Source organism: Melozone crissalis, unplaced genomic scaffold, assembly GCF_028551555.1.
Source record: "Melozone crissalis strain CALT ecotype California unplaced genomic scaffold, PUWL_Pcris_2 ptg000013l_1, whole genome shotgun sequence".
Taxonomy (NCBI): Eukaryota; Metazoa; Chordata; class Aves; order Passeriformes; family Passerellidae; genus Melozone; species Melozone crissalis.
In genome coordinates, this window is record NW_026535791.1 from 49,785,991 (window position 1) to 49,806,981 (window position 20,991).

The window sequence follows — 20,991 nt, forward strand, 5'->3', positions numbered from 1 at the left end:
AGCACAGCCAGGGAGCAGCTCAAGTGGTTTGGACAAACCTCTGTATGTAGATGCAGAGTGTTCCATCCCTGACTAATATCCTGAGCAACACCCAGGAATTAGCATGCTCTGCCAAAATTATACAGGTGCTCAATTAAAACTCTGAATATTGCATTCTAAGATACAGTGACATAGGAGGACAATGTCCATCATGGGACCTATATCCATACATACTAGAAAGTAATTTTCTGATGAAATATAAATAGCAGCATGTAATTTATCTAACAACTACCTTAGACAGCTGTCACTAACCAGCACTTACTGACACTGCACCCTAAGCCTAATTTTCCTTTTCTTTAATTAAATACCAAGCCTGACTTTTACACCAGATGTCAGGGATCAAATGTGGAAAGTCCCTTAGCAGATAAAAGCTTATTTTCTTCTAGACAGGTGCTCACCTTGGAATGCTTGTCAGGTAGGTCAGAACATTCTGAAACTCTTTTTCAGGAATCTCACTGAAAGCTGGATAGTCTGGAAAGGTGATAACAGGGCAGCCATCTCCCCCTCTTCCACCTACAAAAGAAGCAGCAAATGTGTTTACATGCAAGTCTCTTTACCCAGACTGAAAGACTGAAATTTCCCACTGATAAAATAACTGCATTTTTTCCTCTCGCTCTTTTTTTTTTTTTTTTTTTTTTTAGGGCTCATGTGTGGACAGTTTATTCTGAACAGTCTGTCTCTTCTTCAGTGCTTAGGAAGTTTTATAGAAAGGACTTTGTTACACCCCATTCACAAAATGAAATTTTTTTCTGGACAAATGTGAGCAGTTCTGACAGCAGATGGCAGTGCATCTTCTGATAAACATCAACTGCATCTAAGTAGAAGCAATTCGGAGAAAGAAAGGAACCAACTTCGAAAGAAAAAAGTTAATTCAGAATTAAGTAGGTGAATCTCCATCTGGAACTGAACTCAACCCTCTCACCAGTTGGAACTCATTCATGCAACAACTCCTACCCTGCTCAGCAGCTGCTTTGTCTCCAGGTTGGTGAAACAGAGGGGGCAGAACATTAAAAGAAGTGGGTGTAGGTGTTTCAAATGAGATTTCCCATTCCCAGATGTTGTACAGAAGGTGAAGCAGAGCTGAACACCTACACTGCAGCAGAGCTGCTGAGGAGCTGGATACCATTACATGTATCTCTCCTGGCATTTGCACCACTGGGTACAATTCACAGACACAATGCTTCTTCATGCACTTCACATACATTTTTATATGCAAAATGTAATGATTTCTTTTTACAGGCATTATTAGTGTTTCATGTCTTTAGCAAGCATATATTCATAAAGACAGGTAGGACAAGGGGCTTGATAACTCCTAGCAAGTGCATGAAGTTAACTGTTCTGGGCTGACAGGAATACACTGCTGGGAAGTTATCTTTGATTCATAGTTCAACAGGAGAGGAAAAACAACAAAAAAAATGCTCTTATAAGATAACAAGGATATTTTTCCCCGTCTTGAAATCCGATAACTGTGCAGAAACCAGCATTAAACTGTATTAACAGCACCAATTATGAGAGCAACAGTGACTTGTGAAGATTATTACCCACTTCCAGTCCCTTTGCCTCTAACCTCACAGGAAAAAGAAGAGAAATATTTGACCTCAGATTCATTTGATAAAAGAAATCACAACTTCCCTCCAAAACACATGTAATTAGAAGAGCTGAAATAGTATCTTTATGTTAATTTGTGGTGAATCTGATTTCCATTTACCAGCTTACAGATGGCATAGTGCTGTCACTGTGAAGCTCTTGGAAACAAAATACATGAAAAAAACAACATGCTTTGGATGTATTTAAACAACAACAAAATGCAACTATTATGCAAATATCACGAGTTTGCAAATATGACCTTTATGACACATCCAAACATGGCAACACTGAGTCAAGGGAGCTAATTTTAGCTATACAAATTTTCACAACACAAACGTAAGTTAAGACCAATTTTGACTCTACTGGTTTTTGTTCAAGCTCTCACGACTAAAGCATTTTCCTCTGTTGTTAAAAGCATGATAATGATTATTTCTGTTGCTTATGAAGCATTCTGCTCTCTCTAGAGAAACTATTTTTAGGCACAATCATACATTATTTGTGGTATCTTCATTGGTTACTTTTTTTGTTCTACTTATCATCTATAAATAGGACATATGAAACAAAAGAACAACAACAATGGACTTGCAGGACATGTCCTAAAAGCAGAAGTCTGGATGAGGATTTTCAGGAAGTTCCCAGACCAGCACCGATTGTCAAGGGCAAATAGAGCCATCCTGCCTGGAGACTGCCTATTAATTTTCAGTTTCTAGTACAGTCATCTGTGGTTATCTTGGGTGGAGATGACTTTCCCCTGAGCTCTTAGAATCAGTTCTTCACTGATTTTTCTTTGCAGTTTCCCTGCTGGGCCACTGGAGCACACATTTACCTTCAAATGCTCCTCAAGTGTTTTTCCTTATCAGAACCCTGCTGCTCAAAACAGTTTAGGGCAGAATGACCTGAAATGCTAAATAATAAGAAATTCTGTACATTTCAGCTATAACATCACTGACTTACAGAAGCTGCTCTCTATATTGCAACTTTATGGGTTGGATTTGATGATCTTGAAGGTCTCTTCCAACCTAGTGATTCTGTGATTAAATACATGGCCATCAAGGAAAGACAGGTCACTCTAGCCAAAGCAGCTGCTGCTTTAAAATGAGCATTTGCCAGAGAAATTTACAAAATGGCATGGGAAATAAAGTAAAAATCCTACATATTAATTGTGTTTATATTAAATATTAGAAATAGTGAGTTCACTTTTTAAAGTGTCTTTTATTTCTTAATGAACCTGATGCAGCAAGAAATTGTTGTTTTCCTATATTCAGAATCATTTGTTTCTTCCTCATTTTTCTTTACCTCTGCAAAAGCAGCATTACATAGTTCATAAAACTAGCTGTGTCAAATGTGATTTTCTTCAATTCACCCAGAAATAAATCAAGTCACAGAACTTAGGGGGAGGAGATAAAAAGTTTAGGAAGCTAGAGGGGTTTTATTGTTGTTGATTTTGGTTTTAGCGAAAGGGAAAGCATTCAAGAGAAAAGTACTAAACAATTTCACTTCTCTTATGCTTTTTGAAACACAGGTTTAAGGCAAAAAATTCAGACATCTTATTAAAACAAATTCACATAATAATCTTCCAGCACCTCAGAATTATATACACCTGATTATGAAAAAAAAACACAAATGAATTTGTGAGTGCTACAACTCATGCAAGTAATTCAACACATACAGAATAGTTTTTAAAATGAGTTACTGCAATTTTAATCACCATACAAAAAATTAGTAATTTAACAGCAATATTTCAATAAATTCAGGTCAGCTGGTACAGTGACTAAACATAACTATCTTAGTCCTAACCTCTGGAAAATTTTCGCATTCCCATCTTTCATATTCCCCTCTAGCTCAGAGTCCTGAAATTCCAGTTACAGCTGTTGAACACCCTTAACTGATGCACTCTACAAGTTCTGTCCACAGAGGCACACACAAGCCTGCTCTCCTATTTCTAGTCTTACACAGGGATGCACTACACAACTGGAATTTCATAGTTTTATGTGTTTTTAAGACAATCAAGTAACTGAGAGCATTATGAGCATTTTCTTAGTCTAATCTTAGTCCTGTTTTTTTTAAACATAGATTTCTGAAAGTATAACAAATCCCCTTATTTTTGTTTAAAAAATTCTGAGCACTGTTCTGACTATGAAAATGTCAGATTGAATGGATCTAGGGAAAGATGTCTTTTCCCATAGCAGGGTAGGGACAGCCTAGCTGATCTTTAAAGGTTCCTGCCAACCCAATCTGTTCTGTGATTCTATGAAAATTATGAAATACATTCGGGATCATTTCTCTATGAAATATTAAACAAATGCCACTCAAGTGCCAGCTTTTGTTTTTTGTTTACTGCAAAGAGCAGAAGAGAACACATCAGTCCTTAAGTGGGTGCAATCAGTCTGCAGACATACTACCTGAAACAATGCCCAAGAATTCCTTGATGTTTGTCTTATAACATGAAGCTGGAGAAACCTTCTACAGCTCAGAGCATTATTACTTTCCAGGCTACAAATGCAAGAACCATAGAAGTAGAGAGGACTGAAGCTTATTTCAGCAATTAAATAAAATAAAAATACCACACTGCTTTAAATTAAGCAGATCTGCTTCCATCCTATTTCTGTGAGCATTCACTAATAGAAAACTTTGTTATTATCTGACTTATACATGACTTTGGCAGTCTATTCACATGAAAATTCTTGAACAGATTAAGTGTCAAAACAAATTGCCTTCATAAAATGGTAATTTTTCAGTGGATAAACCTCAAAAATTCTAGCAAAGCCCTGCTAGGTGGAGCTCTTCCGAACAGATCTACGAGCCATGGTCCAAGGTCAGTTTTTACAACAGTGACAGCCCTGTGTTTTGGAGAAACACACATTTTAAAAACATTGAATTGTACTAGCTCCACAGACCACGGCAAAGTGACTAAACTGTGCTTAGAAAATAACATTTCATTTTCCTAGGTTTTGAACACAGTTAATACCAGCAATATCACCAACAGCTAAAATTGTGTGTACTCAGATCATCGTGGTCTTGTGGATGAAAACAATAGAAAAAATAACCAATAGTGGTTCAGCTATTGTGAGATGGGACTGGTAAAGTTTCCCTAAGTCCCAGTGATTTAGCATTTACTCTTTATATTCTGTGACAGCTAACTTTTCCCATCACAGTTGCTATGTCTTCTGCATTCGTTTTTTTTTTAATAAGCAGGTGATAGAGGAGTGCTAACCCAAGGAAATTGCACAGCATTTTCAGAATTTCTAATCAAGAGAAATTCTGAAATCCACTTGGTATCTAAAAACAATCTCAAATGAGACATAATTAGTATTCTTTTAAATTTAAAAAAGCATTGACACAGAAAAGTACAAAACTTGTGTATTGAACATCTGCTAAAAACCACACACACAAGTGCACAGGCACACATAAACAAATAGAAAAGGATAATTCCCCACAGCCCTGTAGAAGACATGCTAGTTGTTTGGGGTTTTGTATGGACAGCAAAGTTTGACAGCAACAAAGAAATTGCTTAGACTTACTTCCGGGAAGAATGAGTAAGATTATTTTGTAATGTTTCCCTAATTAGTCTGCTCCTGTTTGCATAAATAAAAAGGTCTTCTCAAAAGTACTCTCACCATCCCCACAAAAAGGAAGTAGCTGGATATAATTAGATGAGAGGGCAAAGATTTTGGCCTGATTCTATAATGCAAGTGAAATAGTATTTGACTATAAGAAAAAATATGACCTCTATGTTGATCAATGTGCACACACAAGATACAAGAGCATCAGCCTTGTTGAATGGCTCAGATCTACAACTTTAGATCAAAAGACACTGCTTAAAAATTGCAGTCCTGTCAAAAGTGAAGTCCTCAGTGACTGAGGAAGGGCTTACTTCAGATTTTTTTTTTTTACTATTGTAGTGGTTCAGCTATTATGCTTGTGCATTTCTGATAAGGAGTTTCTCCTTTCTGCTTGCATAATATACTTAACTGGAGAATTCAGTATTTGAAATTACATGTAGACTTCAATGAGGGACAGGATAAAAGCTTCACTGCATATCCTTTGCAAAGAAAAACAGATTCAAGGGGAATTTATTAAAATGTTCTTTCCTTGAAATGAGAAGTTTTACTTGCATAACTTCGCAAGCTGTGTTTTGCTCAACTGATCAGCAGCAAATATACTGGCTTTAAAACTAGATTGCAATACATAAATTTGAATCTGAACATATTTGAACTGGAAATTTCTTGGCCAAGGATTCACTTTTTCCCTTTATCTATTTCTTTACTACATTTTTGCTTTGATTTTTCAAAATCCCTCCAGACAGCAGGTTTAGCACAGTAAATAAAAAAACAGTTGTTAAGCTTACACCTGTGCAAGGCAAAGATTGCTAAGCAATACCTCTTCCACTGCCCATACACAACATAGATACTGTCTATATTATATCACTAACAAAAGTAAGGCTGATATTTTTAGCCAGCTGTTGCAATTTACGTGGTACAGGATCCACTCAGAAATTGTCAAAGATAATTTCACAGACTCGGCAGCCAGAGCTACTTCAATGGGAACAGTCTGACCAGTGAGGAGTGGTCAGGTCATTCCCACAGAGGAGAGCACATGGAGAAAATAAACTCAGACAAAGTGAGATACTTACTATTCACAATGATAAAGGTATGAGCATATATGTGTATATTTATAAATCAAAGGTACAAGCATTTTGAAAGCTAGCACCAATGTTAAATTTTTCAATGGCAGGAAAAACAACTAGGAATCAATAGATAAAAATGCAAATAGCATGAACTCATATTTGTATTTCCTTTAATGGAAACACTTTGAAGTTGCTCAATGCATGAATAGGCATTCAAAGGAAAGGGAGTTAAATAACTGGCTCAGCACTCGTGGCCAAGAGTCTCATTTGCACATCACATAGCTTGAATGATTTAAGATGCATATCAACATACACAGGTGTCTGTATGCCCTTCTCCATCTACATTTATTTTAACACATCTGCACTCTAGTGGCAGACAGACACAAGGCTGGGTGGGTATGAAAGTCACACAGTAATCAGGGAAAAAGAAAGTACTTATGAAAGAAAATATAAAACACAAATGAAAGACTGAGGAATACATAAGGAATACATTTTCCAGATACTTTTAAATGGATCTTACACTGTCCTTCATGGGGAAAAAAAAACCAACAAACAAGCAAAAACAAAGGCAGAAGACCCTTTTAAATGTGGAAAAAAAATGGTTACACTAATAGTAACTAAAGAAACAAAGGTAAAAGAGGCGAAACACTGAATTGTGTAGATGCAACACTTGGTATAGCCTAGCAACAACAGAAGTAACAATTTTAGCCCAGATAAGGACCTTGTTCCACAGAAAGAAAAAACTCCAAGGCAAAATGTAAACAACTGTGCTTGAGGTAAAATATTAACTTCGGGTTTTATAAACTTTGTGTGTGAATGATTATTACAAGCCTCATCCACAGCTTGCCCCACCATTAGATTTAAGCTGAACACGACTGCTGAGCAAGAGCCAGTCTGCAGGAGAAGTGAGCGAGTGAGTGACTTTGATTTCATTGCACTTGTCTATCTTTACTGACAAACTGAAGCATTAGTGGAAGCTTTCACTTAATTTTGTTTCATTTCAGGTCTAATTTGGGTGTTCCTGCAGCATTTCCATTACAATCCAGCACAATGAGGGACACAATGACCCCGATGGAGACCAAAACACAGAAAGCAGCTCAGGAAGGGACACAGCCTCTAGGACAGAGGCAGACTGGGTTTCATTCCCTGTTCAAGCAAGTGTCCCGTGAGACCTAGATACATCCTATTAGAGAAACTAAAGCAATTCTCATGTATTGAGAACTGAATTGGTGCTAAAAAGCCAACAACTAAAATCAGAAATGTATCTAAGACATTCAGCAATATCTGCAAACCTGCTGTTTTACCAAAGGCATTAGTAATCTATGGACTTTCATTATAATGAGTTTTATGCCATGTACTTAGATTCTATTTTCAAGGCAACAGTAATAAGCAAAAAGTCTCATTCATACACTGGGAATGTCTTAAGTGGCCTTAGAGCAAAGCCCCTCTTAAGATCAACTGTAAAAACAATCAAATTGTACATAAATCAAGTACCAAAACATTGGCTCTGTTCTTTCATTCACAGAACCTGTAAAACCACTATTTGGTACAGCACAGAAAATCAACCATCAACAAGCATCCTGCAGGAGAACATTAGGATAGAGAAAAAAAACCCTAAATTCCAAAGTGAAATGAAAATGCCTAACACTCAAGTTTCCCAAGAATAATAAAGTACAACAATCTAGTCACAGTAATGCAGCTGACCTATTCCTTGAGGCAAATAAACAAAATTCTAATTGACATGAGTGTGGATAGATAGAAGAAAATAGAATGAGGAATGGCTGCTCTTACTAAGCCCCACTGCCAGGTGGATTTATTGAGTGCTGAAGACACTTGTGGATTTGTGAACTCAACAACTCCTCTACCATATCCACCAGTTTTCCCCCTCACTTCAGAGGGGCAAAATACAAACCCTACTTACAGTTTCATAGATAGGCTGATTCTTGCATAACACCCTTATGAGATATTTTCTGCCCAGGGATAAGTATGAGCTTAGAAAGTCAAAAAAATAAATTTCCAGAGAAGAATTGTAGGTTAAACACTATAATCTCAAATGAAGCATGAACAGCCAACTTCAGAAAAAATACCTTATTTTCCAAGTGCTACCACCACCCCACAGAAAACACAGTCACTACTGCAGACCCACAATTTAGCTTGTGTAGCAGAAATAAATCACAATTAATAGTTAATTATGAGTATAACAAGGTTCAGTGAGCTCTTGCCAAGTAAAGTATTTCATTGTTTCATTCCCCCATGTCTCTGGATCCAATGCAGGGTGGGGAGGGATAAGGGAGGGAACAGTCCCTTACAGAGGGAGAGGGAACAGTCATAGAGTCCATCTGTAGCTCAGAAAAGTAAATTTCCTTTCTGCTGAAGGATGCAGAGCAGCTCTGCAAAGCCACTGATCCTCTCCCTTTCTGAGTATTGGAGGGAGGGAGGACAGGGCCATAACTCCAGCAAGTTCACAGCTGCACATCTGCAAGAGCTTTTACAGGCAGAAGACAGGAGACCAAACTCAGAAGCTTATCAGGCACCTTCCTCCACTCAGATGATCAGTGAGCAGAGGCACCATCTCCCTTTGCCCATTATCATTCAGCCATGGGCTCAGTGTGGAGATGGACCAAGCTCAGCAACCAACACTGCATGGCACAAACACACACAGCCACATCACCCAAACACTGCACGGCACAAACACACACAGGCCCATCACCCAAACACTGCATGGCACAAACACACACAGCCACATCACCCAAACACTGCATGGCACAAACACACACAGCCCCATCACCCAAACACTGCATGGCACAAACACACACAGCCACATCACCCAAACACTGCATGGCACAAACACAGCCACATCACCCAAACACTGCATGGCACAAACACAGCCCCATCACCCAAACACTGCCTGGCACAAACACACACAGCCACATCACCCAAACACTGCATGGCACAAACACACACAGCCACATCACCCAAACACTGCACGGCACAAACACACACAGCCCCATCACCCAAACACTGCATGGCACAAACACACACAGCCCCATCACCCAAACACTGCATGGCACAAACACAGCCACATCACCCAAACACTGCCTGGCACAAACACACACAGCCCCATCACCCAAACACTGCATGGTACAAACACACACACAGCCCCATCACCCAAACACTGCATGGCACAAACACACACAGCCCCATCACCCAAACACTGCCTGGCACAAACACACACACAGCCCCATCACCCAAACACTGCATGGCACAAACACACACAGCTCCATCACCAAAACACTGCATGGCACAAACACACACAGGCCCATCACCCAAACACTGCATGGCACAAACACACACAGCCCCATCACCCAAACACTGCCTGGCACAAACACACACAGCCCCATCACCCAAACACTGCATGGCACAAACACAGCCCCATCACCCAAACACTGCCTGGCACAAACACACACAGCCCCATCACCCAAACACTGCATGGCACAAACACACACAGCCCCATCACCCAAACACTGCCTGGCACAAACACACACAGCCCCATCACCCAAACACTGCATGGCACAAACACAGCCCCATCACCCAAACACTGCATGGCACAAACACACACAGGCCCATCACCCAAACACTGCATGGCACAAACACACACAGCTCCATCACCCAAACACTGCATGGCACAAACACACACAGCCCCATCACCAAAACACTGCATGGTACAAACACACACAGCCCCATCACCCAAACACTGCATGGCACAAACACAGCCCCATCACCCAAACACTGCCTGGCACAAACACACACAGCCCCATCACCCAAACACTGCATGGCACAAACACACACAGCCCCATCACCCAAACACTGCATGGTACAAACACACACAGCCCCATCACCCAAACACTGCATGGCACAAACACAGCCCCATCACCCAAACACTGCCTGGCACAAACACACACAGCCCCATCACCCACTGTAGAAGGCAGTCAGTGACACCAAGTCAAAAATCCTGCCCAGAACTCGATGCTGCATTTGTCTGAGCCCAGCACTGATGCTGTGGGGGAATGTCGTACCATGATGCTTTCCCATCACTTTGGCTACAACCAAGGTGCCAGCTTGGACCTCAGTATCAAACAAGACAGCAGAGCCCGCGGCAGCTGGGGCTGTGAGCAGAGGACTGCAAGACCATAGCAACCACTAGAGCATCCATGCTGCAATCTCCAGTTAACTGGAATGTTACCTGTAATTTTAAAATTTCTATTATACTTTAAAAAAATCTTTTAATTAATCCTTAAATAACAAGTCTTAGTAGCCTGAATTTTGAGTTACTCATTGATTTCTCATATAAAAGTCTTCAGAGACTGTGAAAGGACAGCAGGCTGAACTGTGCATCTAAGCAACGTGTCTAAGAGGGAACAACACAGTCTTACCTGACAGATAAGCAAATTGTTTCTTTAATTGGTCCTGAATATCTGCAGCATAGAGGGGAATGATATCCTGATGCATGATTTCATCTGTGAAGAGAAAAAAAATTACATAGCAAAGTCATTTAATGCAAAATTTCACAGCACACATTAAAAAAAAAATAAATCCCTACAACACAAAAGCTCAGAAAACTGTCTAACTTCTGAAAAATATGTGAAAATCTCTGGAGTTTTCCACGTGTTTGCCAAGGGCAAAGTTTTCTTTGAATAGCACAAATATAAAAGAGGAATTTACATTTACTGACATTTAGAAGCAGTAGAGAACTGCCACTGAACAAAACACTGTAGAATTAATATTCCTCAGGAACGATGTTAAACAGTGGGATTTTTACGTATTAAATTCAATTTTTATTAAAATCTTCTCAATCAAACAAAACCAAGAAACTCATGATTTCTCTAGCCTGTCATCTAGATTCAAATACCCCAAGAAAACAGCATTAAATAAGATAGGTAGAAGTGGCTTGAAAGTACATCCTTTGAAAGCACACACACACTCTCTACCTCCAACCTGAAAAGCAACGCTTAAGCTTTTATGTCAGTCCTTCCACTTCAGCTTAGTGACAACCATTCTGCTTTCCCAACCCCTGGTTATCTGTCCCAGTGTTTCAGCAGAGGCATTTCCTACAGCATGTTTCCAGAGGTCAAGCAGAAGCCTAAGTTTCGCTGATACTGCATGACAGAGTTGCTTCATTCATAAACTAAGATCTCATTTTTTACAAGGAAACAAGAAGTTTTATTCTTTTGCAATTCTTAAAAAATAATTATTCCATATATTAGCCTCATGGAATAGTACAAAAGAGACAAAATTAGCTTTTTCTCTAATTGGTTATGAACATTTATTTTAATCTGACATTGTACTGGCATTGAAGTTTTGGGTTCTAATGTACATTGAAAGAATGAATGTCATGTGAATTGAATGCCATTAAGATAGGTTTTGACAGTCAGAGCTCTGAATGTGCAGAGGAAAAGTAAGTAAAAACCTAAAACTGCTATAAAGATAAGTGTCACCTGCAGTGAAGTACAAGCTGAAGTAGAGCTCTGGTCCTCAAGGACTTGCTGTCACTGAGGTCTTTCAAATGCTAGATCGTGAGCAGACAGACACTTCTATGAGCAATTCTCACATATGTAAAACTCTGAGAACTGCAATTATTTGAGAATAGCAAAAAAGCCACTTTCAGTTACTTCTTCCACAGTAACTGTGGAAGAACTTGTGCTGTGAAACAGAACTTCTCTGTTCTCTGTGGTCCCGTTGGGCAGAGGAAGACCCATGACCACTTTCAAGGTCACCCCCTGATCAGAGCTATTTTCCTGCATCCGGCAAACTGCAGCCTGATCAGAAGACCTTTGCATACCATGCTGTCAAATCCATAAGTGGATACATTTAACTCTCATGTCATACTTCACCCAGACCTTCAGTTATGTCACCATTTCAATGTTTTCAACATAACACTGAACACAGATGTTTCAAACCTCCAATCTCAGATGGCCAAGTAATTTCCAGAAGAGGAATACCCCACTTCCCCAAAGGAAAAAGGATTTTAGAGTTTATTTTTGCTGTCTGTGCCTTATGATACAAGGAGACCTCCTGCAGCAGTGTTTAAAAAATACACAGCCCTGATTCTGCAAACCAATACCTGCAGGTGGACCCAATTACCTGAATATAAACTCTTACAGGATTAATGCCAATTTTTTGGTGGGAGATGGGAAAATACCATCATCAGTCTATAAAACGCCATCCTGGCTCAAGTCACAGGCAGACATAATTTTCATTGCTGCACAGCATGGCATGTACTAAAATAGCTGAATTTTGCATATGTAAGTAAATACATGACACACTACACTCTTGGAGGCAGGACATTCCCAAGGAAGAGAAACTACTTATGTATCATTACATAAGGATCACTATTTCCCTATGTAGCCCTGTGATGAATCCCACTGTGCCAGGTGAAGACCCAAGTCTAGATTTGATTGCTCCAGCGTTCCCTCTGGTAGGAGCAGCAGCTTTTTCCACCTGCACAGATCAGCCCCACAACACTGGTCAAATACTGCTTCACTGAAAAGACAATCTCTTCCTGGCCCTGGTTTTAAACTCAGTTTTAACTCAAATGTGAGAGCCTGTCTGTTTGCAACAGAGGAGCAGCACAGTGTGCCCACTGACAGACACCAAACTGCTCTTCCTGCTGCACTGCCCTCCACCAAAGCCATCTCATCTTGCTCTTGCTGATTTGCTTTCAAGACATACTTCTAAAAGCCAAGTATGCACTAAAAACAGAGCTGATTTTCAATCATTTGAAACAACCAAAATAAAAAATAGCAGCACAAAAAAAGTGCAAGGAAATGCAACTCTTGGTATTGCCAAACAGGTCACATCCAGCAGCTCAACAGGATATACTTGGACCCAGTATTACCACCCACAGATTTAGCCAGAAATCCCTCTTCAGTATGTTTTCCTTCAGAGGAGATGCAATTGTAAAGACTCATTGCTCTGCACTGTTTCTGTGACTTTTAGCATCCCTCTGGAAAAGAGAATTCATCACAGTTTGTTTGGGGTTCAATCTGATTTCACTTCAAGGTTGTCCATCATTACTTCAAAATGCTGTTTCTTTAAAAGGATAAGGCAACAAAAGGCAGACATGCTAAACAGACTGTGAGAGCACACACTCCTTACTCTCACGGCCTTTGGGGAAAATATTTTCTTGGAAATATTCTTTAAATAGAGAACCTGCCACTTGCTACATTCTTTAGGGATCATTTCCATTTTTGTAAAGCTAATTAAGTGCGCATAAAAATACAGAATTACTGAAAATCTGCTCACCGTTTTGTAAGGAACATTTATAGGATCAAATTTCATTTGCATTGAATAGATTAAGATTCACACAGCTCATTATTTTGTTGTTCTACCTTTTCTGTTTTATACCGTATCTTCAGTGCAGAGACCTAAGAGTCTGTCTGTTTTACTGGACCCAAAATTCATTGCTGAAAAAAATTGCTCATAACAAAACATGCTTGAATAACCTGTCTTTCCTGAGGAGCTCTCTTAAGAAGCTTAAAAGAAAGCCCCTGGAAATGATAGTGCATCTGATATTGTAGGTGATAATAAACAGTAAAATGAGGTTCTTTAAAGTTACTACTGCTTTTTTATTACTATTTTTCAAACCCCAACACATAAAAAAGCTGGAAATTTTTTTTAAAGCTGACAACTGGAGGTTCTTCAAAAAAATCCTCACATGATCTAGTATTCAAATTATGAGTGTCAGAGAGGGCTGAAGTGTCACCTTACAAACATAAAGGAATCAGTTAAATATATGGTTCTTATTACAAAAAGCCTTGCTTACTAAAAATGTGAACCACAATCTTGCAGATATATCTTCTAATTCAATTTAAACCTTGCTTTGATAGTCCTGTCTCAATAATAAAGAAAGATGGCTTAGAGGGACTTGACCCCATCCCATCAGAAGCACCTGACTGCATTTCAGATAAAGCAGGATGACAGATTTAAGCACGAGGGCACAAAGATAACTTGTGCTTGGATTACCTGGTGCCAGCAAGCCCTGAAAAACTTGGGATCAGAGAAAACAATCAATGTCACTGCAGTCAAGAATTTCCCTTATTGATAAAAAGCTCCTCTTTCTTTTTTGATCAAACTAAAACTCATCATCATTTGTAGTTTGTCTGACATGCTGAAGCCCATTTTCAAAGAAGACAACATTCAGTGTACTCTGAACTGACTGCACCCACATTACACACAAGGAAGTCTCCCAGTGTGACTTGTGAGCCTCCTGTAACCAGTTTAATAAAATTCCCAGCAAGCCAGCTGGAATTACACCACCCTTTGAGTGGTTCTGCAGGAAATTCTATGGCCATTACTTTATAGTGACTTGAAAGCTGATCTATTTGTACACATCCGGACACAGTTAGCCTTTCAGCACAGATCCCAGGAGCACATCTGAAATCAAATGACAAATAATTTTTCTTCCTCCTCTTTCTTTCTGAGTCTGCAAAATTTTCATGAAAACTTGTCTACAGCTTCTCTATGAAATCCATGCCTTAAATTCAAGAAATATTGTATTTTCCTTAGCCAGTTTTGCTGTGCTTCTCCTCTGGAACAGCTTACCCACCCAAAGAGTTGAATGCCTTTTATGAAGGGGGTCTTCATTTGAAAAATCTCTTCATTAAACCACCCTCCCATCTGGTAATTATAAATGCAAGATAATGACTTTCAGAGCAGTCCCTTCATCTCTCTCAGCCCCAAGGCAAATCTTTCATTTCCTCATTCCTCCCTCTTCATCTTCACCCCCCGACCACCACTGCTAACAGTCAGCTCCTTTGTGAAGCCCCCCCAAGCAGGGAAGAACCAGAGCAGCACAGCTGATGCACAGAAGCCCTCTTCTACTCTAAGCCACCTAAAACTAATGAGCTGCTCAAGATGCCAAGTGAGCTTTCCAGCTTTAAAACTGAATTTTAAAAATCACTGCTGATTAGTGACAATGCCTGCGAGCTCAGTGCTTGGTATGCTCAGGCACAACAGCTGCAGATGAGGCTCCTCAGGTCCTCATGCTATTTATAGCCACACTGGGCTGATGACAGGAATTTCTGCAAGTGTGCATAAACTAAAATTTCAAATCTCGCCATTTCAAAATACCTTCAGGAAAATTTCATTTTGATTTCATTTGACTACACCATCATTAACATGATGGACCAGGAAAAGTGACCGAATAAATTCAGAAATTTTCATGTAAAACACAGTTGACTGTTAAAGAATAGTTGGGAAGGGAACTATCACCAGGGCAAAACAGTCATTTTGCAACTTGTTTGTTTCCTGTAAACTAAAACATCCTAAGCAAGCAGAAAATGCAAGTTCTTTCCTTCTATCAGCATCCCAGTAGCTGACACAAAGAAATATAACACTGATTAGTGCTCCAGACAGCTTCATATGGCATTAAGTGTCCAATAAACATTTTAAATTACATAGTTACATAAGAATTTTACTTTTAAGAGCTTTACAGACTACAGCTAAGCTCTATCTCCCATTTCCTCTCCTAGTTAGAAAAGACTATTTCCTCTCAAAAGCCCTGGTATGTAAAGTAGATCCTTAAGTTGAGATACCTTTACTTTTAAGAGAATCAATGCTTTATACAAGTTCCACTTCCACGGCATTGCTAAAATGTGTACACTTTCTAAGACTGACTGGCCTATTGTCACAATATGCAGAGAACAGCACTACTATATACCCAGTGCTCCAACAGGCTAGGATGGAATTCCATGCATCTTCAGTGTTAAGTGTGCTAATCACATGTCCTCTGAAGAGAGAGACATAGCTCTCCCAGAATTTTCCTGGGAAGCTGTGAGAAAGCTCAGAGAAAAGAATGAGAAACAATTCTTATCTTCACTTGCTGCACCTGTTGTTGTGCACATGTGGAACGTGTTATGGAGATTTGTTTACCAAAGGCTGATTTCTTAATTAGCCACTGGTGATGGTGCTTGGATTTAATTGACCAGTCTGGTCAAAGTTGTATCGGACTGTCTGCAAGGGTGATGGTTTTTTTCTTAATAGTATAATATAGTATACTATAGTACAATAAAGAAATTGATCAGCCTTCTGCAACCATGGAGTCCATGCTAATTATTCCCCATTTAGGGGCCTGCTACTATGATAGTTAAGTAAGGATCTATTTAAGTCAAGACTTGGAAGTGGTATTGCCAAAGAAAATCTAAACTCTTCGGAACAATATTCCCCATACTGTATGCTCAGGCACAGGGGACACAGGCACTTATTGTTTGGACCTTGTTTTAAATGTCTAGTGCATCAGAAAACCTGACAGATTCTTCACAAAGTCCAGAAATTATATTTCTGCAGCAGTGCCCATACTTCCTACATTTTGGTAATATTTAAATTATTTCGCTGAAATGAAACTAGATAATTCTGCCTCATTGATCATCATATCTGAGGAACAGCACAACTACTTCAAGACACACAAATTAATCCCCAAAGGCTACAACTCCAGAATATGAGAGGCAGGTCATGGGTTAAAGAATAAAAAATAAAACCCAACATCTTTGTATAGAAACCTACTGAACCCCCTACTTTACTCTAATTTCTGCTTTCTGCAATCGCAATGTCCACCTGTTTCCTCTTTGAGATCACAAAGTTGGGGATTTGGCACAAGACTACCTACAAAACTATGAGAATGGGTTTCAGGTAGGGAGATTAAACACTGATCCTTCCTTTAAAAAAAGAAGTTTTGAGATATGCAGCAAATGCAATGCTGTTGGCTTGGCTCAAAATGACAGGAGGTGTAACAGTTCCCATTTTCTTGAGTTGAAGTTTTGAATAACTGCTCAAAAGCAGGTATTCCACTTTGAGAGCCAACCAAGATTTTGGTTTCTTTCAAACCCTAGTATTATTGGATTTGACTGCTTATTATACATGCCAAGGTATTTTATTCTCTTTCTTCCTCCACCTCCCCTTTTGTGAAAGACAACACAGTTCTTTGTCTTGTTTTGCCAAAATAAGATCCCCTCAAAGCACAAACATGAGAGGAAATACACTACCCTCCCTTTCACGTATAGTTGATGAATTCACAAGATACTATGAGTGTTAAATACTACAGCTTCTTACTCCTCTGCTTCATCATTCATACCTACTTGACACACTACTCTGTAGCCCACAGCTTGTCAGGGATCAACTTTAAGTTTGGATATGGCTTACAAGGGAGACCAAACACTAGCTAATCTGTAACCAGAAGAAAATGGTGTAATAATTAGAAAGTCAATCTAGGGATCAAACCCAAACTCCAGTATTTCTTTGCTCTTGAAGAAAATCCAAAGACAAAAGGGGAGAGGGGTGTGTGTTGCAATTTTGCAAGACATCTCAAAGTGTTACCAGTTACAGCATCTAATCTGTTTTACCACGCTTTTGCTGCGTGCATGCTCAAGTGTGCCCATTCTGTTTTGGTGGGAAAGACACATTCTTTGTGCTATTTCAAGCCATAACAATTACTCTCTTCCCAAACTGAGAAGTAAGGGGAACTTAGAATCATGCCACACAGCCGTATTAAAGCCTAAAATTGTATTAAGCACAAAATGGGCTTAGAGATAAAGCAGCATCAGTGTCAGGTGTAACTACTACCCAAATATACAACTGACCTCATGCGTACGGCATGCTCTTACTACTGCAACAATATTGCTCTCTTCTTTCCAGGATGTCCTGAAGGACCCCAAGCCTGGTAAACCCTTTTCAATTCTTGCAGGATAGTTTCAGACTGCTAGGAGCCACACTTAAATATTGCCAAAACTACAGCATTACTGCAAATCATGCTGAGTGTACAGAATAAAAATACATGTAAAGTATTAGATGTACTTAGTCACCTACAAGCAGCAGATTTTGCAAAAAAGCAAAGTTTGGTTTTTTTTTAATGGAGAAATAGTAGATAAAAACTGAGCAGTAGAAAATGTTCCCCTAGCCAGGACCCAAGTGATAAGAAGGGAAATTACCCAGATGTCTCTCTCAGTACTTCAGGAAGCAAGCCTCTACGGAATAACAAAGACATGAGATTTTGCCAACTGCATTTTAGTAAGATTTAATGCTCTGAGAAAATTATTACAGGAATTTTGCTTTCTAAGTATCAAAGCTCTGCAAAGAAGTGGAAGTCTTCCAAATAGAGAAAATGCAAAGATCAACACTGAGCAGAAGAGCCACATGCAAGCTAAAGGACCCATCTTCAGTGAGCCTTAAAAATTAATGATGCAATCACTTAGCTTAAATACATATGCGGAAGTGGACATGTTTCAGAGAATTAAACTGGAAGTTTGTCTCCATCAGAACCACCTGCTTTCAACTCTTCCTCTTCAGAAATATGATCTCAAAGCAGGCCCCAAATGCTTTAACTGAAAATTTGACACACACACGACCTGTATGAATATGAATACCTGGCAATTCTACCACACAGAATGCTATTTTTCTGTGCTATTTTGGAAGCATGGTAAGATTTTAAACATTGAGTGATTTTTGTTTGTTCAAAAAAACAAAACCCAAACACTTTTATAAAGCAACAAAGTGGTAAAATCTTATTGGTTATTGTACACATCTATTCTGAAGATAAATTATAGCACCGCTAACAATTGTGAGGTTGCACAGAATGGGTTGGGTTGGAAGAGATCTTCAAAGATCCTCTGGTTCCAACCACACTGCTATAGGCAGGGAGACCCCCTACTGGACCAGGCTGCCCAAGGCTCCATCCAGCCTGCCCTTGAACATTCCAGGGTGCAGCATCCACGACTTCTCTGGGCAACCTGTTGCAGTGTCTCACCATCCTCATTGTAAAAATAATTTTCTTCTGTATGCTTAATCCAAGCCTACCCTCTTTCAATTTAAAACTGGTGCTGTTCCTTGTCCAGTCATTGCAGGGCATGGTAGTAAGATACTTCTTGACTATTATCATTTCAACAACACAGAGGATGGAGAGAATAACTTCCAAGAGATAATATATTATTTTATGGTACACACAAGTACAGTTTTTCATGTAACTATACATCTATAAACTAATGTTTTGAAAGGGAATGTGTGAGTGTGAAAGAAAAAGAAGGAATGAGCGCTCACGAAGACACTTGTTTAGAGCTGTGTACTAGTTTTCAGCAAAAACATTTACTTTTAAACTTCCCAGTATTTGGGACTCTGATTACAGATTACTTCTAAAGAAGAGGTTGCTGAATTCATAAGCCAGCTGGCTGCCCCACCTTACCACACAGATGACAGAGGTGTTAATGAAAAACTCTTGAAGCACTGTGGCTTTCTGTCTAATGCCACGAAAAAGATGAAACACATCATGCCTCTCTACAACACAGCAAATATGAACTACTTCAGGTAGTTCAGAGGCAGGACATGGACACAGTTCAGTATCTCCCACAGACAACTACAGACTCATTTAGTGCAATACAGTCAGCCCTGCTGAGACCTTTCCTTCACTTACATTTTCTCCCTTCTGCTGACTGTAGGCACAAAAAATACCCCATACAGAGCTCGGGAGGTAGAGGAAAGAACAGTGCCAGGGAATGGGACAACCCTTCTGCCCACTTTGAGCAGAACGTTCCAACAGCTCTCCAGAAAGGAATCATGACTGGCACACTGAACATGCCCACAAGAAGTGGTGGCAGTCAACAGATGAGAATCAAGCCTTGGCAGTTGCTAACAAAAGCCCTGCTCACTTATTTCTCAGTGATCAAATACAAATGAAAATACACAATTTTAAACTTGGCAATTTACACAAGCAGTCCTGGCATGGTTACATAGGCACCACCATGATTTGACACAAAACACTCCCCGGTCCCACATTCACTGTCTCCTACAGTAAACAGTAGTTTCCTAAATCCACCCCTCCCCTCTCAGGGATGCAGATGAGGATGCACATAAAGAACAAAAGCTACTCAGGCTGATTACTCCACCCTTTCCATCTGATTATCCTCATTTTTCTTAAACCTTTCATTCATTCCTCCCAAGCAGCATGCCTTTTAGTATTACCCCTGGTAGCATCAAGCACTGCTTGAGAAGCAGAGCACTCAGACTCACGTGTTTAAAATTAATAATACTAATTAAAGATTAGTAAGAAGATGCACCCTTTAGTTAGAAGACCCACCCTTTACATACCTGTTTTATTTAAATCTGACATTTCAAAAGCAACAGTATTGGAAGGTTAGACACCAGTCCATGGGCTCAGAGCTCTGTCTCCTCTGCAATAGTCATGCATACCAAAAGCAGAAAACAGAACTGGGAATGTAGATTCAGGCACCAGAATAAGGACGCAATTTTTCCTTGTCCCTGTTCCACAAAACGTGCTTTCATTTTGCAATGGACTGTGGCTGCACTATTAACAGCAAATAATATCTCTACTATTTCATTATCTTTCAACAGAAACAACATTTCTATAGAAAGCTCTGACTGAAGGAATTAAAGAAATAATTCATTTTAGATCAACCCGCCTATACTAACAACTAGGGGATGCCAAACTGTATCCTGTGAAAGAAATATTGCTTTTTCTCTGCCTCCAATAGGGATCAGGAGAAATTATGTATCTGATAGTCACACAAAAATGCAGTGAGTTGAAAACTAAAACACAGTGTAAACCAGAAACAGCAGGACAGCTCTCTGCAACAGCAAATTCTCCCTGTAAGCTTTAGCAGCTGTTCTGATCACCATAATCACGGCATGAATGAATCCTGAGCAAAGTACCTTCCATGTAAAATACAGGAATAGCA

At 39.5% G+C, this 20,991-nt stretch overlaps 1 protein-coding gene across 10 annotated transcripts in view; it reads right to left on the reverse strand.

Annotated features, from left to right (window-relative positions):
• MCF2L (MCF.2 cell line derived transforming sequence like) overlaps positions 1-20,991 on the reverse strand; it is a 156,433-nt gene that overhangs the window by 55,608 nt on the left and 79,834 nt on the right. For all 10 annotated transcript variants that reach the window (XM_054271488.1, XM_054271487.1, XM_054271495.1 and 7 more), the window contains 2 exons: positions 10,687-10,770; positions 438-552 (listed from right to left, as the gene is read on the reverse strand). In XM_054271488.1, coding sequence (XP_054127463.1) covers positions 438-552; positions 10,687-10,770 — 199 coding nt within the window. The remainder of the gene's footprint in view (positions 1-437; positions 553-10,686; positions 10,771-20,991) is intronic.